This window comes from Alexandromys fortis, unplaced genomic scaffold, assembly GCF_014885135.2.
Source record: "Alexandromys fortis isolate MF-2015 unplaced genomic scaffold, M_Fortis_MF-2015_v1.1 scaffold_88, whole genome shotgun sequence".
NCBI lineage: Eukaryota > Metazoa > Chordata > Mammalia > Rodentia > Cricetidae > Alexandromys > Alexandromys fortis.
The window spans coordinates 2761170-2775427 of record NW_026067961.1 but is presented as its reverse complement, the minus strand read 5'-3'; the positions used below and the strand labels follow the sequence as shown (position 1 = coordinate 2775427).

At 53.1% G+C, this 14258-nt stretch overlaps 1 protein-coding gene across 10 annotated transcripts in view; it reads right to left on the bottom strand.

Annotated features, from left to right (window-relative positions):
- Kcnab2 (potassium voltage-gated channel subfamily A regulatory beta subunit 2) overlaps positions 1-14258 on the bottom strand; it is an 88057-nt gene that overhangs the window by 16472 nt on the left and 57327 nt on the right. For 6 of the 10 annotated variants that reach the window (XM_050153271.1, XM_050153269.1, XM_050153273.1 and 3 more), the window contains 3 exons: positions 6623-6666; positions 5773-5810; positions 683-762 (listed from right to left, as the gene is read on the bottom strand). In XM_050153271.1, the coding sequence (XP_050009228.1) occupies positions 683-762; positions 5773-5810; positions 6623-6666 (162 nt within the window). Of the gene's footprint in view, positions 1-682; positions 763-5772; positions 5811-6622; positions 6667-12156; positions 12955-13891; positions 14048-14258 lie in introns of those variants that run through there. The other 4 variants (XM_050153268.1, XM_050153267.1, XM_050153272.1 and 1 more) reach the window with 4 other exon arrangements.

The following is a 14258-nucleotide window of genomic DNA, read 5'->3' as shown; positions in this document are numbered from 1 at the left end:
CAGGTGCTGGCCCTGTGGCCATGGCACACAGCAGGTCAGGGCTGCAGCCAGCCCAGCTGATGGGAACTTGGCTGGCTCCAAGCAGGAGCGGGCTGTAGAGAGGACAGAGAGGGAGCCAGAGAATGATTTCACCAACAAAAACTGACTTTTGGAAATGTGATGTAGGAGACCAGATGATTTGATTTCAGCCCGTCTTTAAAATTGAAGCCAACAGCTCTGGCTGAAGAGCACTGAGCCTTTGCATAATCGAGTTGGAAAGTTCATTGTCAAGACGGAAAGCGCTTCCTTCGCACCGAGGTCTGCCAGCGCCTGCCCGCTCCTGCTCGGAAAGGCTGGCTGCTCCACAGCCCCTACTGCATCATTAAGACACGAGCAGGCCAGGCTCATGGGGCTCCAGCTCACCCACACAGCCGGGGACAACAGTAAATCCCGGCTGCAGCCCAGCACTGTGCCTTGTTAACCTCGGTGCCAGGGCACACAGAGAGTTTGGTGAGCAGCCAGTGCCTGAGTGTCCCGAGGCTGGCCCCATCCAAATATCTCCTAGGATCATTTGGAGTTTTAAAAAGAAAACAGAGTGGTAGACACTGTCATGAGTGCCTGGGAGGGAGAGACAGGAACTGGAGATGTGGCTCTCTGAAGGTGTCCTGGGCCACCCTCTTCTGTCTGTGAGAAAGGTACATACTTGCCAGCAGCGTAGACCTCTGCGGTATCGAACAGGTTGATGCCATTGTCATAGGCCAGGGTCATGAGGTGCTCTGCCATCTGAAATGACAAAACCGGAGCTGGTGGGGACAGCTCTGTCGTTCCAGCTCCAGGGAGGTTCTAGGCAGGGGCTCTCAACCTTCCTGATGCTGTGGCCCTTTAATACAGTTCCTTATGATGTGGTGATCCCTGACCAGGTAACTATTTTCATTGCTACTTCATAGCTGTAATTTTGATACTGTTATGAATTGTAATGTAAATCTCTGTGTTTTCCCAATGGTCTTAGGCGATCCTGTGAAAGAATCATTGGAACCCAGAGGGGTCACGACCCATAGGTTGAGAACCACCTCTCTGGAGCATCAGCCCTGTGGCCTTGGTGTTTCTCCTGGCTCCTCTCTCCTTTGTGCCATTGCACAGGGAGGCAACAAACCCTTTACAAAGGATAAAGATGGCAAGACAGATGAGGGAGACAACCCGCTGGCTATGAATTTTTTGGGACCATCATGGAATGTAGCCCCTGTATTGGGCCCCCAAAATTCAAATGAACCAGAACCTCAGGAAGGGACCTTATCTGGTAGCAGGGTATTTGTGAATGTATTTGCTAAGATGGGGCCACACGGCCTCCTGGCGGGCTAGCCATGCCGTCCAATGTGACTGGCATGTTAGCGGGAGGGCTATCTGGAGGTAGCGCACTGACCACAGCAACATGCCTGCAAGCCAAGATATGCCCCCAGGAGCCGAGAGAGACAGGGGCAGACCCCTCCTCCAGGCCTCTGGAGGGACCAGGTCTTGACTGAAGATATGTGATTGGCAGCACTTTGCCATGTCAGCCATGAGAACCAGTGGCCAGTCGTAGTAGGATGCCCGCCCCCCCCTTTTTAAGATTTAGCTGTGGATTTATCTGTATAAGGATATACCTCTTCCAGCTACTGTGGAAGGGCTGCACACTGACCACAGATGGTCCCACAGCCATTCTAGTGGGGCTGAGGGTCATGTGGCCTCTGCTGGCGTTTCTCTAATATGACACGTGGGTAGCATCCTGGCCATCCAACCAACTTCACTGCTGGCTAGATGGTGAGGGAGAATTGTCTGTATTCTGTCAATCATGTTATAAATAAACGCTGATTGGCCAGGCAGGAAATATAGGCGGGAAAACCAGACAGGAAGTAGAAATGATGTAATGAGAACAGGAGAATTCTGGGAAGGAGGAAATTGATTCCTCTCTCTCCTGCCCAGACCACTGAAGCAGCAGGATGTGATCTGCTCCACTGAAAAAGGTACTGAGCCACATGGCTAACATAGATCAGAAAAAATGGGTTAATCAAGATGTGAGAGTTAGCCAGTGAGAGGCTAGAGCTAATGGGCCAATCAGCTTATAATTTATGGAGACCTATGTGTGATTTTCTTTGGGGCTAAACAGTTGTGGAGTACCAGGCAGGACAAAAACCCCAACAACAAGCAGGCCTGGCCCTTCATGTTACAGCTAGATCTTCAGCTCCCAGAAGGGTTAGCTTTGTTTCACAACAAACAGCAATAGGTGGTGGGTTCGGCCATCAAGGAAGCTGGGAGCACACCTGTGACCAACGGCCCCCACTGAAATACAGCAGAGAGAAGAGCCCCTAACGCTGCAGTTCTCAGAGGGCCAAACCTCCGTCCCCAGTCAGCCCAGAGCGGCTGGATGGTTCCAGCCTCCTGCCTGGTTCCCTGGTATCCAGTAGGAAAGAGGCATCTGTGTGAGTGCATGCATGCATGTGTGCATGCTCGTGTGTTTGTGTGTGCACATGGTGTGTGTGTGTGTGTGAGCATGTGTGCATGCTGATGGACTCTGGGAGTGAAGGGCACTGCTAAGGGAACGGACCCATGCCCAGTGGTGGTCATGGGAATGTGGATTTGGTGCTGCTAGATTCCCTGATTCGTCAGGGGATCTGAGATAGCCAGGCTGTGATAAAACCTAATTTCTAAAACCTGCAGCTACTTCAGTGTCTGATGCAGAGCCACAGCTGCTGGGGTCTGAGAGCCAGAAGGACCAGGGTGATGAGGCTCTGGAGATCAACCTGCAGGGAGCTTTGCTGCCTTTTCTGCTGCAGCTCAAGTGTGAGCATGTCCAATGCACGGTTACTGTTGCTCTCTGGGGCCTGATGTAACCGCCGAGCCTTTTCTCCAGAGTTGCCCACCTGAGGAACCTCTGCTCGCTCTGGGCATGTTCTCCTGCAATGCCAAGTGTGGTTTGTTCACAGGTGTGTTCTGTTGCTTTCACCACGACCTTTCCCAGATGTGTCTCATCAAGCAGCCCGAGCCATGCCCAGGGCGACACTGCATGCTGCACCCCACTGGGTAGGGGCCCTGTGGCCTCCCTGGAGGGTGAAGGCAGGAGGACAAATTCAAGGTCATCCTTGGTTACGTAGTAAGTTCAAGGACAGCTGGGAATCTGTGAGCCTGTCTTTAAAAATGTACTACTGCCAGGCAGTGGTACACCTTTAATCCCAGCACTTTGGGAGGCAGAGGCTGGTGGATCTCAGTGAGTTCAAGGCCAGCCTGGTCTACAAAGAGAGTTCCGGCACAGCTAAGACTGTTACTTAGAGAAACCCTGTCTCAAAAAAACAACAAAAAATATTCTTACTAAAATTTGTATGAAAAACTTCCCGTACTAACCCTAAAACATTTTTTTTTGGAGGGGGATGGAGATGGCTCAGTGGTTAGCAGCCCCTGTTCTTGCAGAGGACCAGGTTTGGTTCCCAGCACCTGCATGCCGGTTACATCTGTAGCTCTAGTTCCAGGGGACCGACGCCCTCTTCTGGCCTCCTCATATATGTGTTTGCCTGTGGTGCATATTCATGTATGCAGGCAAAACACTCAACACACATAAATCAAACTAAAGACAATAACTCTACTGGAACAGGGTCTCACTATGTTGTCCAGATGTTCCTCAAACCCAGGCTCTTTCTGCTCCAGCCTTCTGAATGCCAGTACAGTGGCAGTTGTCACCCATTCAACAATACTGCCGCACGTGTGCTTACTGTGCAGCCAGCACCACCTTCCTCCCCAGAACGTTCTTGGCTTCGCGACGGTATGGCAGCTCCACAGATACTGGTGGGTGGCCGTCGTGATGTCACAGCGCAGGAGCCATCAAACCTTTCCCCACTGGGACAGATGTTTAACTGCTCAAACAGCTTGGGCTAGATGACCTGTCCGGGACTCAGCTTTGTCCTTGCAGCAGAAGCAGCCACAGGTGTGTCAACCAATGAGTGTGACTGTGTGTCGATAAAACTTTACTCACAAAGACAGAGTGCAGACTCACAGAGACAGGAAGTGGATTAGAGGTTAGCAGGGACTGGGAGGGTTACCGCTCGAAGGTGTGGAGTTTCTGTTTGGAAATGGAAGCCACGCCTGCACGGCAACATGAAGACACCCAATGAAATACACCCCTAAAATGATTAAAATGGTCATTATGTCTAAGGGTGCCCGATGTACTTACGCATCAGGCTAAGGGGCAACCATGGATGTCATTCCTAGGTTACTGTTCAACTGTCCACCCTGACTCATTTCAGTCTCTCATTCGTCCTGCAGATTCTGCTAGGCTGTCTGGCTGGCGATCCCCCCATGTCTACTGCCCCAGCGCTGGGATTTCAAGTACACACTGCCATGCCCCCCTTTTTTATGAGTTCTGGGGATTAAACTTGCCGGTGAACACTTTAATGGCTGAGCTACCTCTCCGGCCTAACATGGTAAATTTTATGGTTCATATATCTAAGCAAAAGTTCTCAGGATAGGGAGGAAAGCAGTCCACAGTAGTCTTGGCTTCCTGACTGGCTCTTACCCAAACAGGCAGAGAACAAATACTCTGCCCTCATCACACGACACAGCCAGGGGCCCCTAACATTTGGCATATTGATTTTTTTTTCCCTACATGAATTGCAGGATCTGATACAAGAATTCTTGTTCCTTTACTACGTTGTTTTTGTCTGCGGCATCCTCCCAGGACCCGAACTCTGTCATCTACTCCTCCTCCTGGTTGATGTCATCAAGGTGTGACCCCCAGCATCTTTATCCTTGTCATCCCGTCCATGTCTGAGACACGGAGGGGGGCAAAGCCAGCTGGAGCTGACATCTGAGATTCATCCATCAATACTCCCAGTGCCACAAATCTGTTGGTGACAGAGATGCTTGTCCACAAGGACACCGTGCCCTGTGGCTAGTGTCTCCCTCCAGAGTCCTCCTACCGACTATCAGCAGCCACCCTGAACGGGGGATGAGGCTGAGTCAGACCCGACTTGTTTGAGACAAACCACACGTGTCCCAGGGCTCCAGTTTCTACTCTGAGCTCTAGGGACCAGCATCACCTTAGAAGCTCCCGACTCACCCTGAGTCTTCAGCAGCCTCAGAGCACAGGACAAATGGTTCAATGACTAGCTATTGTTATAAAAAAAAATCGAGTACGAAACCACACACTGCATTTAAATCTCCGTGGAAGCCAAGTTTTCCCTAAAAACTGAGCAACTGCAGCTAATAAGGTCTCAAATGGACTCGCTTATTAATTTTTAAACACGAGCCTTTCTACAGCAAACTGGGCAAACAGCGGCCGAGACGGTGCAGATGCCGGGAGCTCTCTCTCTGACCTCCCACTGTGCGTGCAGAAGGGCACCCCTGTCCCGACAGGCCCTGGGACAACGGCAGCACTCAGATCTGCTTTTCTTAGTGTCACCTTGGTCCCAATAGTAGAAAAGCCCCAGAAGACAGCAGTTCCCAGTAGTCAGAGGAACATGTGGTCAGGAGCACGGCGGGCCAGCAGCCCACACGGGTTAACGGGTGCGTGTGGATTCGGGGTGAGCTGCGGCACAGGTGTCACATCCATGAAAACCCTGGACTCCCAGGATCCCACAGTTCTCAGCTGTGCCACCAGGTGCAGCACCTGTCTCGGCCACCACCCCTTAGCCTGTCTGACTACGGGGGCAGGAAACCCCCGACACAACGAGAAAGAGGCTGCCATGGTGGCTTCCATGAGTACACACAGTCCCTAGTTTATGCAGGGGACTTAACCGTGTGCTTGGGGCTGAGGGCTCCCTGTCTTACCTCATCGGTGATCTGGCCCCCGAAGGTCACCCATGTTCCTAGAAGGAGACATACAGGCTCAGGTGAGATACTTTGACAGTAGGTGAGAACAGTCTCGTGGGTGCTCAGACTTTAAAGCATAGGGCATCGGGTCAGACACAGCCACATGCCACCCACTGTCTGTGTGGAGCACATCCCGTGTGTGTGGATACCTGGCCTCCAGGTGAATCTCCAAACAAAGCTAACAATAGTCTCTCTATAGGACAGAGAGCTGGGTAAGCCGAGGAAGGCTGTGGCCTCTGAAGTGTCCATCCGGAGCCAGGTGAGGAGGCTGAGACAGGAGGACCGCTCTGAGTGTGAGGCCAGCGTGGGCTCTAGTGTTGGTGTGGTGCCGTCCCAGAGAGCGGACCGAGGGTGCTTCCCTGATGACAGGCTCTGCCTGCAGAGGGTTAGGTGTGGGTGTTAGGGTGGGAGGGGTAAAGAATGTTTTTGCCTTGAAGGAGGGAAACAGCGGGTTCTGAGGACTGAGCTGACATCCAGCAGAAGGAATAGGGCAAGACCAAACGGTCTTTCCTGGGAACTGTCTCTCTGAAGTGAGGCTTCGAAGCCAGAAAGCAAGCTTCCTGGTTCAGTGAGTGCCAGGGACTGCTCTGACTTCTGGGTAGGAGTGAAGGGCTGTGTGCAAAGAATTCTCCTGGCCTCTCCTGGCTAAGGCTAAGGTTCGGTCCCTTCCTTTTTTTCTCCAGCTGCTGGTTGCCATGGCAACCTAATCTCCCAGAATTGTAGGCTCTCAGTGTAGCTCTCTGTTAAGGGTGGGGCCGACTCGTTTGAAGCCCCCCTATCCTTGTTCATGAGGGGTCCTCGTACTTACCAAGCCCCAGGCAGGAGACCCGGAGGCCGGATTTGCCCAGGTTCCTGAAAAAAGAAAGACTGAATCAGACCTTGGCTCAGGCAGGAAGGATGCTGCCAGCCAGGCTTGAGCACCAGGGCCAGCCTGTTGCCTGCTTCCACCCAGTCATTTCTGAGTTCTGGAAGGCACAGAGAATTATCCGAGGGAGGCCTCTGCTAAGCGGCCATGGGGGTGACATGCCAGTTGTTCCCCAGGACCACACGGGGCTCACAGAGGCCTGCAGAGCTGCCTCCAGGGCAGATGATGACAATAACAAGGGCTGTTGTTGTGATGGACAGGTTGTGAGGTGACTGACTCAGGTCTATGAGTGGCCACAGGGTCCAAAGCTAAGCTCGCTCTTGAGGGCGCATTTGCCACCTCTATTATGGGTTATTTGTCCCTCCTTGAGAACAATGACATGCAGTTCGTCCTGCTTCATCTGAGCCCTTGCCCTTCGATGTCCCAAAGGCCAGTGGTGTGGGCAGCACTGCGGTTCCCTAGCAGGGTGGCTCTCACTCTGTCATAGCCTGGCAGCCCATGAAATAACCTCTCATGCCCACTGAGGCTCCTACCTGGTAGGACACACCTTAGCAGATGGACAGGTTTTGGGGTCATCATTACTGTTCTTAAAAGGTTGTAGAGGGTGAGACACTTCTGCCAAGTCTGGGCCATCTGTCTGTCCTTGTACCGGCCAGCCTGGACCCCTACCCCAGGAGCAACAGCACATCAGGGGCTCTTAAACATCCTGCTAGCTGTAGGGTGGGTCTCATGAGTGCCCAAGGCAGAAGACAGAGGACAGCCTAGGAAGTGGGGATGTTCCCCTTGGCAGCCAGCTTAAGCTACCCACACGGTGGTGGTCCATGAGCACCCATGCCTGGCCTGTGTGTTGGAGACAGGGGCATGAGCTGCCCACACGGTAAGATGGACAAGTGACTGGGTGCCATAGCTCTTCCCGGGCCCTTGCCCTTTTAGGGCTGGACTCCGCTTCTCTCATGGGCTCCTGCCGCTCCATGTGTCCCCATGCTCCCCAAGGGCCAGCCACTCCTAGGGCCAGCTGGGCACTTCCAGCAAGGATGCTGGCTACTGTGAGAACGGATCACACAATTCCCAGGTCTGGTGCCATCACAGGACATTGACTTACGTGTATTTTGTTTCCCAAAGAGGCAGCTGCCCAAGACAGAGTGTATGACATATGAGATGTTTCTCTTTATACAAAACCATCAATGCACACTGCAAACAGGCTCGAATGAACCATAGTGGCATGGTCCCAGCACTTTCTTTTTGACAGGGGTTTCTCTATTATGTAGCTCTGGCTGTCTTGGAAATCACCATGTGGACCAGGCTGGCCTCAAACCCACAGAGATAAATCTGTCTCTGATTTCACCTCTGACTCCCAAGTCCTGGGATTAAAGGTATGTGCCACTATGCCTGGCCTGGTCCCAGTATTTGGAGGTCTGAAGATGGGGGATTGCTGAGAGTTTGAGGCCATCCTGGGCTGCATAGCAAGATCCTGTCTCAACAACAAAAACAAAAAAACAAATAAAAATCCAAAACAACAAACCTCCCAAACTTAAGTGATAGTAATATTTATGCATTAAAAAGAGAAATGAAGCCGGGCTGTGGTGGGCATGCCTTTAATCCCAGCACTTGGGAGGCAGAAGCAGGTGGATCTCTGTGAGTTCAAGGTCAGCCTGGTCTACAAGAGCTAGTTCCAGGACAGGCTCCAGAGCAACAGAGAAATCCTGTTTCCAAAAACAGAAACAAAAACTAGACCCGGGCATCTGGAGCTAGCCTGAAAGGCAGGGTTGTATCACATCTAGATTCTGCAGGGCCAGATCTGGACAGAAAGGAACTGTAGTGGAATGTGACCAAAGTGCCCAGAAGGGGGCACACTGATCATGGAGACGCAAGGTTTGACAGCTGCCACAGTTAGATTGATTGCTGATAAAAACCATGACAAAAAGCAACTTGAAAAGGATGTTTTTTTTTTTTTTTGGGCTTACTTATTCCTGGTTACCGACCACTGAGAGAAGCCAAGGCAGGAACTCAAGCAGAAGCCATGGAGGAACACTGCTTACTGGCTTTTTTAGCCTGCTTCTTACATAACCCAGGACCACCCACCCAGAAGCGGCACTGCCCACAGTGAGAGGGGTCCTCCCACATCAACCATTAATCAAGAGAATGCACTGCAGCATGCCCACAGGCCACTGATGGGAGCATTTTCTCAGCTGAGGCTCCTTCTTCCCAGATGACCCTGATCTGTGTCACCCCGATAAAAAGCCAGCCAGCACTGAGGCCGTGGGGTCACATAACACTTTGACAAGTGCATAGAGACTACCGATCTCTTCCCTGGGAATAAGGTCACAAACACACTTAGGGACCTGTTGGAAACATTTCAGGGTTTGCAGAACCCTGGGCCCTCCTGGGTACCTGGTCTGGATAGAGCCAGGTGTTGAGAAGGCAGCCTGGAGCCGTCTTCACACGTGACCGTAGGCAGCAACTTTCTGACCAGAACAGGTCAGGAGGCAAGTTCTTGTCTGTCACCCTCCAAAAACTTTTATCAGTGTAGTGCTGGAGCTGAGACTCGAACCTAGGTCCTTACACGCTGGAACACACCACACCTTCTGGGAGAGAGAGCAGCTTAAAGAAGCAGGCAGGTGAAGACTCAAAACACGAGGCTGCGCCCACCTGTGCCTGTGGCTGAAGAGCAGGTGCCCGTCGCCTGCCAGTTTGGGGTAGCACATCGAGAAGCCATGCACTCTTAAGTCTGGTCAAGAAACAGACGAACTTCCTAAAAGGCCTCTCTCTTCTCCTGCGCCTGGGTGTGGGTCAGGGGGTGCGGCTCCGGGTGGTGTCCTCATCTACCGTCCTTAGGGACACTTTAGCAAAACCAGGCCACCGCTCCCTGCTGTAATTGCCCTGCTCAACTTCTTTTGTTAAATGATGGTATTAGTCCTGCCCTCTGCTGCCAGGCCTGATGCCCAAGGGCAGGCGTGGGCCTTCTTGTCTTCATCTCTGAGGGGACAGTCACCTCCAGGCTAAAAGCTATATGGGAAAGGCTCCCTAGAGAGGGCAGGGAGCATCACAGAGCCAGGCCTGCACGGCGGCAGCCACCATGCTGTCACCCCAACTTCAGGATGGAAGAATAATCTACACGTTTCCCTTCTTCAATTAAAACTTGATATGATTATAAAGTCACTGGGCAAAGTCCCTAAGCCTTTCTCACCGGCTTGCCGTCTCCCTCCTGAGGCCTGGGAAGAAGCCTCTGAAGGCCTCTCAGCATCACCTTGGCCAGAGGCAAGGCAGATTCCTGGCCAGCAGACTCCTGTCCCAATGGCTGTGCCTCAGGCTTCAGAGTGGCAGGGCCCCAGGAAACAGTCTTTAAAAAGAGTTCTGGGCCTTTCATGTTAGCCACCTGGGGGGAGGACAAAGGCTGGCTCAGGTAAAGGCAAGGCCATTCTACCTCACTATGGCTAGGGAGTGTAAGGGACAGGGATTCTGGTGTTGGCCCCCGTGCTGGGTGTGAGGTACCAGTTATGCATAGGTCTTCCTTGTATCCAGACTCCAGACCCAAGGGCAGGCATGGGTCTTCTTGTCTTCAACTGCTGACTAGAATAGGGTCCCAAGGAGTGTCAACTGAGGGACGGCAATGTTAGCGCCATTTGGACATGAGCAGTACCCGTCAGAGATCAGACCCTCGGGACAGAATGCTCCTCTCACCTCCACAAGCAAGGCAAAAGCTGTGTCCTTGGTTCGGGAGACCTCTGCCTCTCTCCAACCCTGTGGGCCGTGAAGCTTCAATGGACAAGTACACCTGGGGTGTCTGGAGGGAAGGGGAGGTGGAGGCACCAGGATCAGGCCCACCCTGGGTTCCCACAGCCTTAACCAAATGTTAGCTGTGGCCCCGGGCAGTCATTATGTGGTCACTTGTGAGGCTGATGCCCACAAGGCATGAAAGCAGAGAGACCCCTTAAAGGGACTTGTGGGTCATGAGCTAGATACCCTTTCTTTCAGCCCCTAGGCTGCACATCTTTTACAGGAGTATGGTCCCCCTCCTTCCAGATGACATCAAGAACACACAACCAGGTCCTGCCGTGGGGGGAGGCTGTGCTCTGCCATCAGACAGATGGGGCCCTGCGTCTAAGAAGAGCTGGGGCTGGAATTTGAACTCAGGAGTCCAGATTGAAAGCCTTTTACTGCTGGGTCTCACCCTCCCTGACTTCAGTGTATGTATGCATACATGGACACACGCAAGGACAACACATGCACAGAGACACAAGTACGAAGCTACAAATATAGGTATATATGCACGTAGACACACATGGGTATACACACAGACACATGCACACAGACATACAGGCACACATGTACACACACACCACACACGGACACAAACACAGACACACACGGACACACATATGCACACACATGATCACTGGGAGCACCTGGGCTTCTTTGAGGTCCACTTCCCCCATCACGTGGAGCTCTCTGTGCGTGACACAGTGACACTAGTGTTTAGTCCTGGCGAATCTCAGATTGACTTCAAAGTCACATCAGGTAACAAGAATCCAAACAAATACGTGCAGAAATTCGTGCATATGCACATAGATGCATACATACACCTGTACATACATGCATACACACACACACATCTATTTAGCCCTAGCTTTTAATGGCTACCAAAACCAAGATACAAACCACAGAGAATCTAGAACAGGGAATTCCATTCCAATTGTCCCCACCAAGCTTAGAGGATGGAAAAAGATGCAGGACCCTCATCTCATGCCAGCGCTTGCCACGATGTGGCCTCTTCGCATAGGTACATCTGGTCTACCTTCTGAGTGTTGGTCCTGGGGAGCTTTAAGCTCATTGTGATACCAGCTGGGAACTTAGGGGACCCTCCTGCAGTCAGTGATGACCACCTGTGTTTGGTCTGTCACTGGGAAGCAACTGTTCCAACTCCAGTTTTAAGAAGCTTTTCCCAAGAGGCTGTCTGGGCTCCAGAGTGCTCCCTTGACCCTTTCAGCCTGCACAAACCCAGGGAAGATCCCTTTCCCTGGAGACTCCATGGAGAGAGGCCCCATCCCCTTTTCCCCAGAGCCACTCTTTAGGTGCCAACTTGCTCAGCTCCTTGGGCTCTGAGTCTTACACAGGAGTGAGAAGGACCCAGCATCTTCTGGGCCTGTGATCTTAGAGGAAGTAGGAGGTGGTGTGTGTGGGGGGGCATGGCTGAGGTCAAACAGTAAAGTACAGTAAAGTCCCATGAGGTTATTTACTTTAGGAGCTGAGCCTATAAAAGAGATAAAAAACAGTGAAGGAAGATGGTGACTATATACCCCCGACCCCCTGTGGCCCAGGAGAACAGACTTGGAGTTAACCAAGTCTCAGCCTATTCTTTAGCAGGTCTACCAGGTGCTAAGAGGCCCTCGGCACGGGCTGCCCAGGACTCCAGAGACGGATCTGCAGGGAGGCGGGAAAGCCGGTCCCCACCCCACAGAATGGGCTGCTCTGCCTACCTATATTTCATCCCTGGCTGCTTCACGTTGGTGTCGTTGCTGTTTTGGGAGCTCTGTACTGACAGCTGTCCCAGGCTCCGGGCTACCATGGCCACAGCACGGAATCGTCCACGGGTGCCTGGGCTGGGGCTGCTGGCTGCCGAGCGACCCAGGCGTTCTTCAGGACCGCGGGTCTTCAGGCTGTGCTCTGAGCACACGAAGGACACCTGCATGGTGAGGCCCGGTTCAGCTCCTGCCGGATTCAGAAGTCACCTGCTCCTTAGGAGCCCTTCCCTGCCTCTGATGAGACTTTATCCCAGAAGGTGAAGAAGCGGCGGGGTGTTCTCTCAGAGAAAGGATTTCTGAGGGCAAGAGAGGACCTGCCTGAGCAGCCGAGCGGATGGCATCAAATTTCCAGACGACGCTAGACAAGCTCTTATCTGAGAGGAGTCAAAGATGGGGGGGGGGCTGGAGGTCCAGCAGGGAGGAGCCTTGTCCATTCTCCTCTCACATCTCCTCCGTCCCCACTTGGCTTCCCCTGCTCTGGTTCTGCCTGCTTCACGTCCCTGGCAGTCTCCAAGAGTGGGCTGCAAAGGCCTGAGGACTGATGGGCGCAGTCGCCTTCCTCCAACAGGAGTGGACTCCCGTCTTCATGACCTCGCTGCTGGGTGCATTCCTTGGGGTGGGATCCCGGGGTTGAGCAGGGCTGCCGCGACTGCATTCTCAGAGGGGTCTCAGGGAGAGCAGCTGCTTCTCCTGCCTGGATCCTGGCTCTGCACATGGGGTGTCAGAGGCTCCTGCCGAGAGCCAGTGAGTGCCCTGTCAGAGGCGCAGGCGGTGCCGAAGAGTCATTATTTATGATGCAGGATGCACAGCCGCCTGCCTTGCTGGTCCCTGGGGGGGTGGGGGTGGAGGGAGCTGGCACTGGCTGCTCCAGGCTGACCTGCAGCCCCAAGCCTGGGTAAGCAACATTGGCTCAGGTGTGTGTCGGAGGAGTGGGGCGGTCCCTGGAGTAGGTGTTTATCTCTATCTGCTCAGGGAAGGGGAGGGAAAGCTTCCACTTGGACATAAGGACAACGGGACCAAGACGCACAGCAAGACTTATCTCACCAGTATGTGCTTTTGGAACCGACAAGTGAATGAGGGGCCTAGAGCCCTGCCTTCATATACCCATCCTCAACATAAGCAAGGTCTCTCCCTGAACCTGGAGCTCACTGGCTTGGCTAGGCTGGCTGGCCACCAAGTCTCAGGGATCCCCTTGTCTTTGACTCCCTTCCCCAAGCACCGGGGCTCACGCTGCCGTGCCTGACTTTGTATGTGGCTTCTGGGGGTCTGAACTCAGGTCCCCCATCTCATGTGACAGGTGCTTTATCGGCTGAGCCCCCTCCAAACTTGTGCTCTGCCTCTGGGTACAGCCGATAAGAATGACAGCTATGCTCACTGGGCGGCCTCTCAGACTTCACCACTGTTCTAGGTCAAGCTTGGCAAGCAAAGCATGCAGAGCCTGAGCCTGGTTAATGGCTCAGGGTCAAAACCAACAAGCAAGCAAACAAACAACTGAACAAATACAATGCACTCCAAAGATCTTGTCACAGAAACTCTGGCTTCCCATGGTGGAAGCCAGCCACAGACCCTATAGTGTGCCCGCCCACCCCAAGTCCAGCAAAACCTCAAGTCTCCTTGAGCTCAAACCTCAGGCAAAGAGAGGATCCAGTCCCCCGGGGTAGAACTGGACCTGGGAGGATAGAGTTGGTACCTTTATCAAGGATGTTCTGGAAGGTCACACAGGCACTGCCTACAGAAACCAGCGCGGGCCAAGCTCTGTTCCTCCTGCCAGCAGCGCACTTAGGCAGCAGGGGTTTGCTGGCCTGAGGCCCTGCGCTCCACATAGCCTGAGGCTCTTTCCAAGCAAACTGGGTGGAAGGAGGGCTGGGAGAAGGGCGGTTAAATTCCTTCTGCAGCCTGGACCCTGGAACTCACAGAAGACGACCCTGGCCTTTTAAGGAGCATGCGGCTGCTGAAGGTTGCAGAAGGCAAAGCATCCGCTCGCCTCCCTGCTGCAGGAGGCGAGCATTGTAGCCTCCCCTGAAGATGCAGAGCCTGAGCCCAAATAGAGACATGGA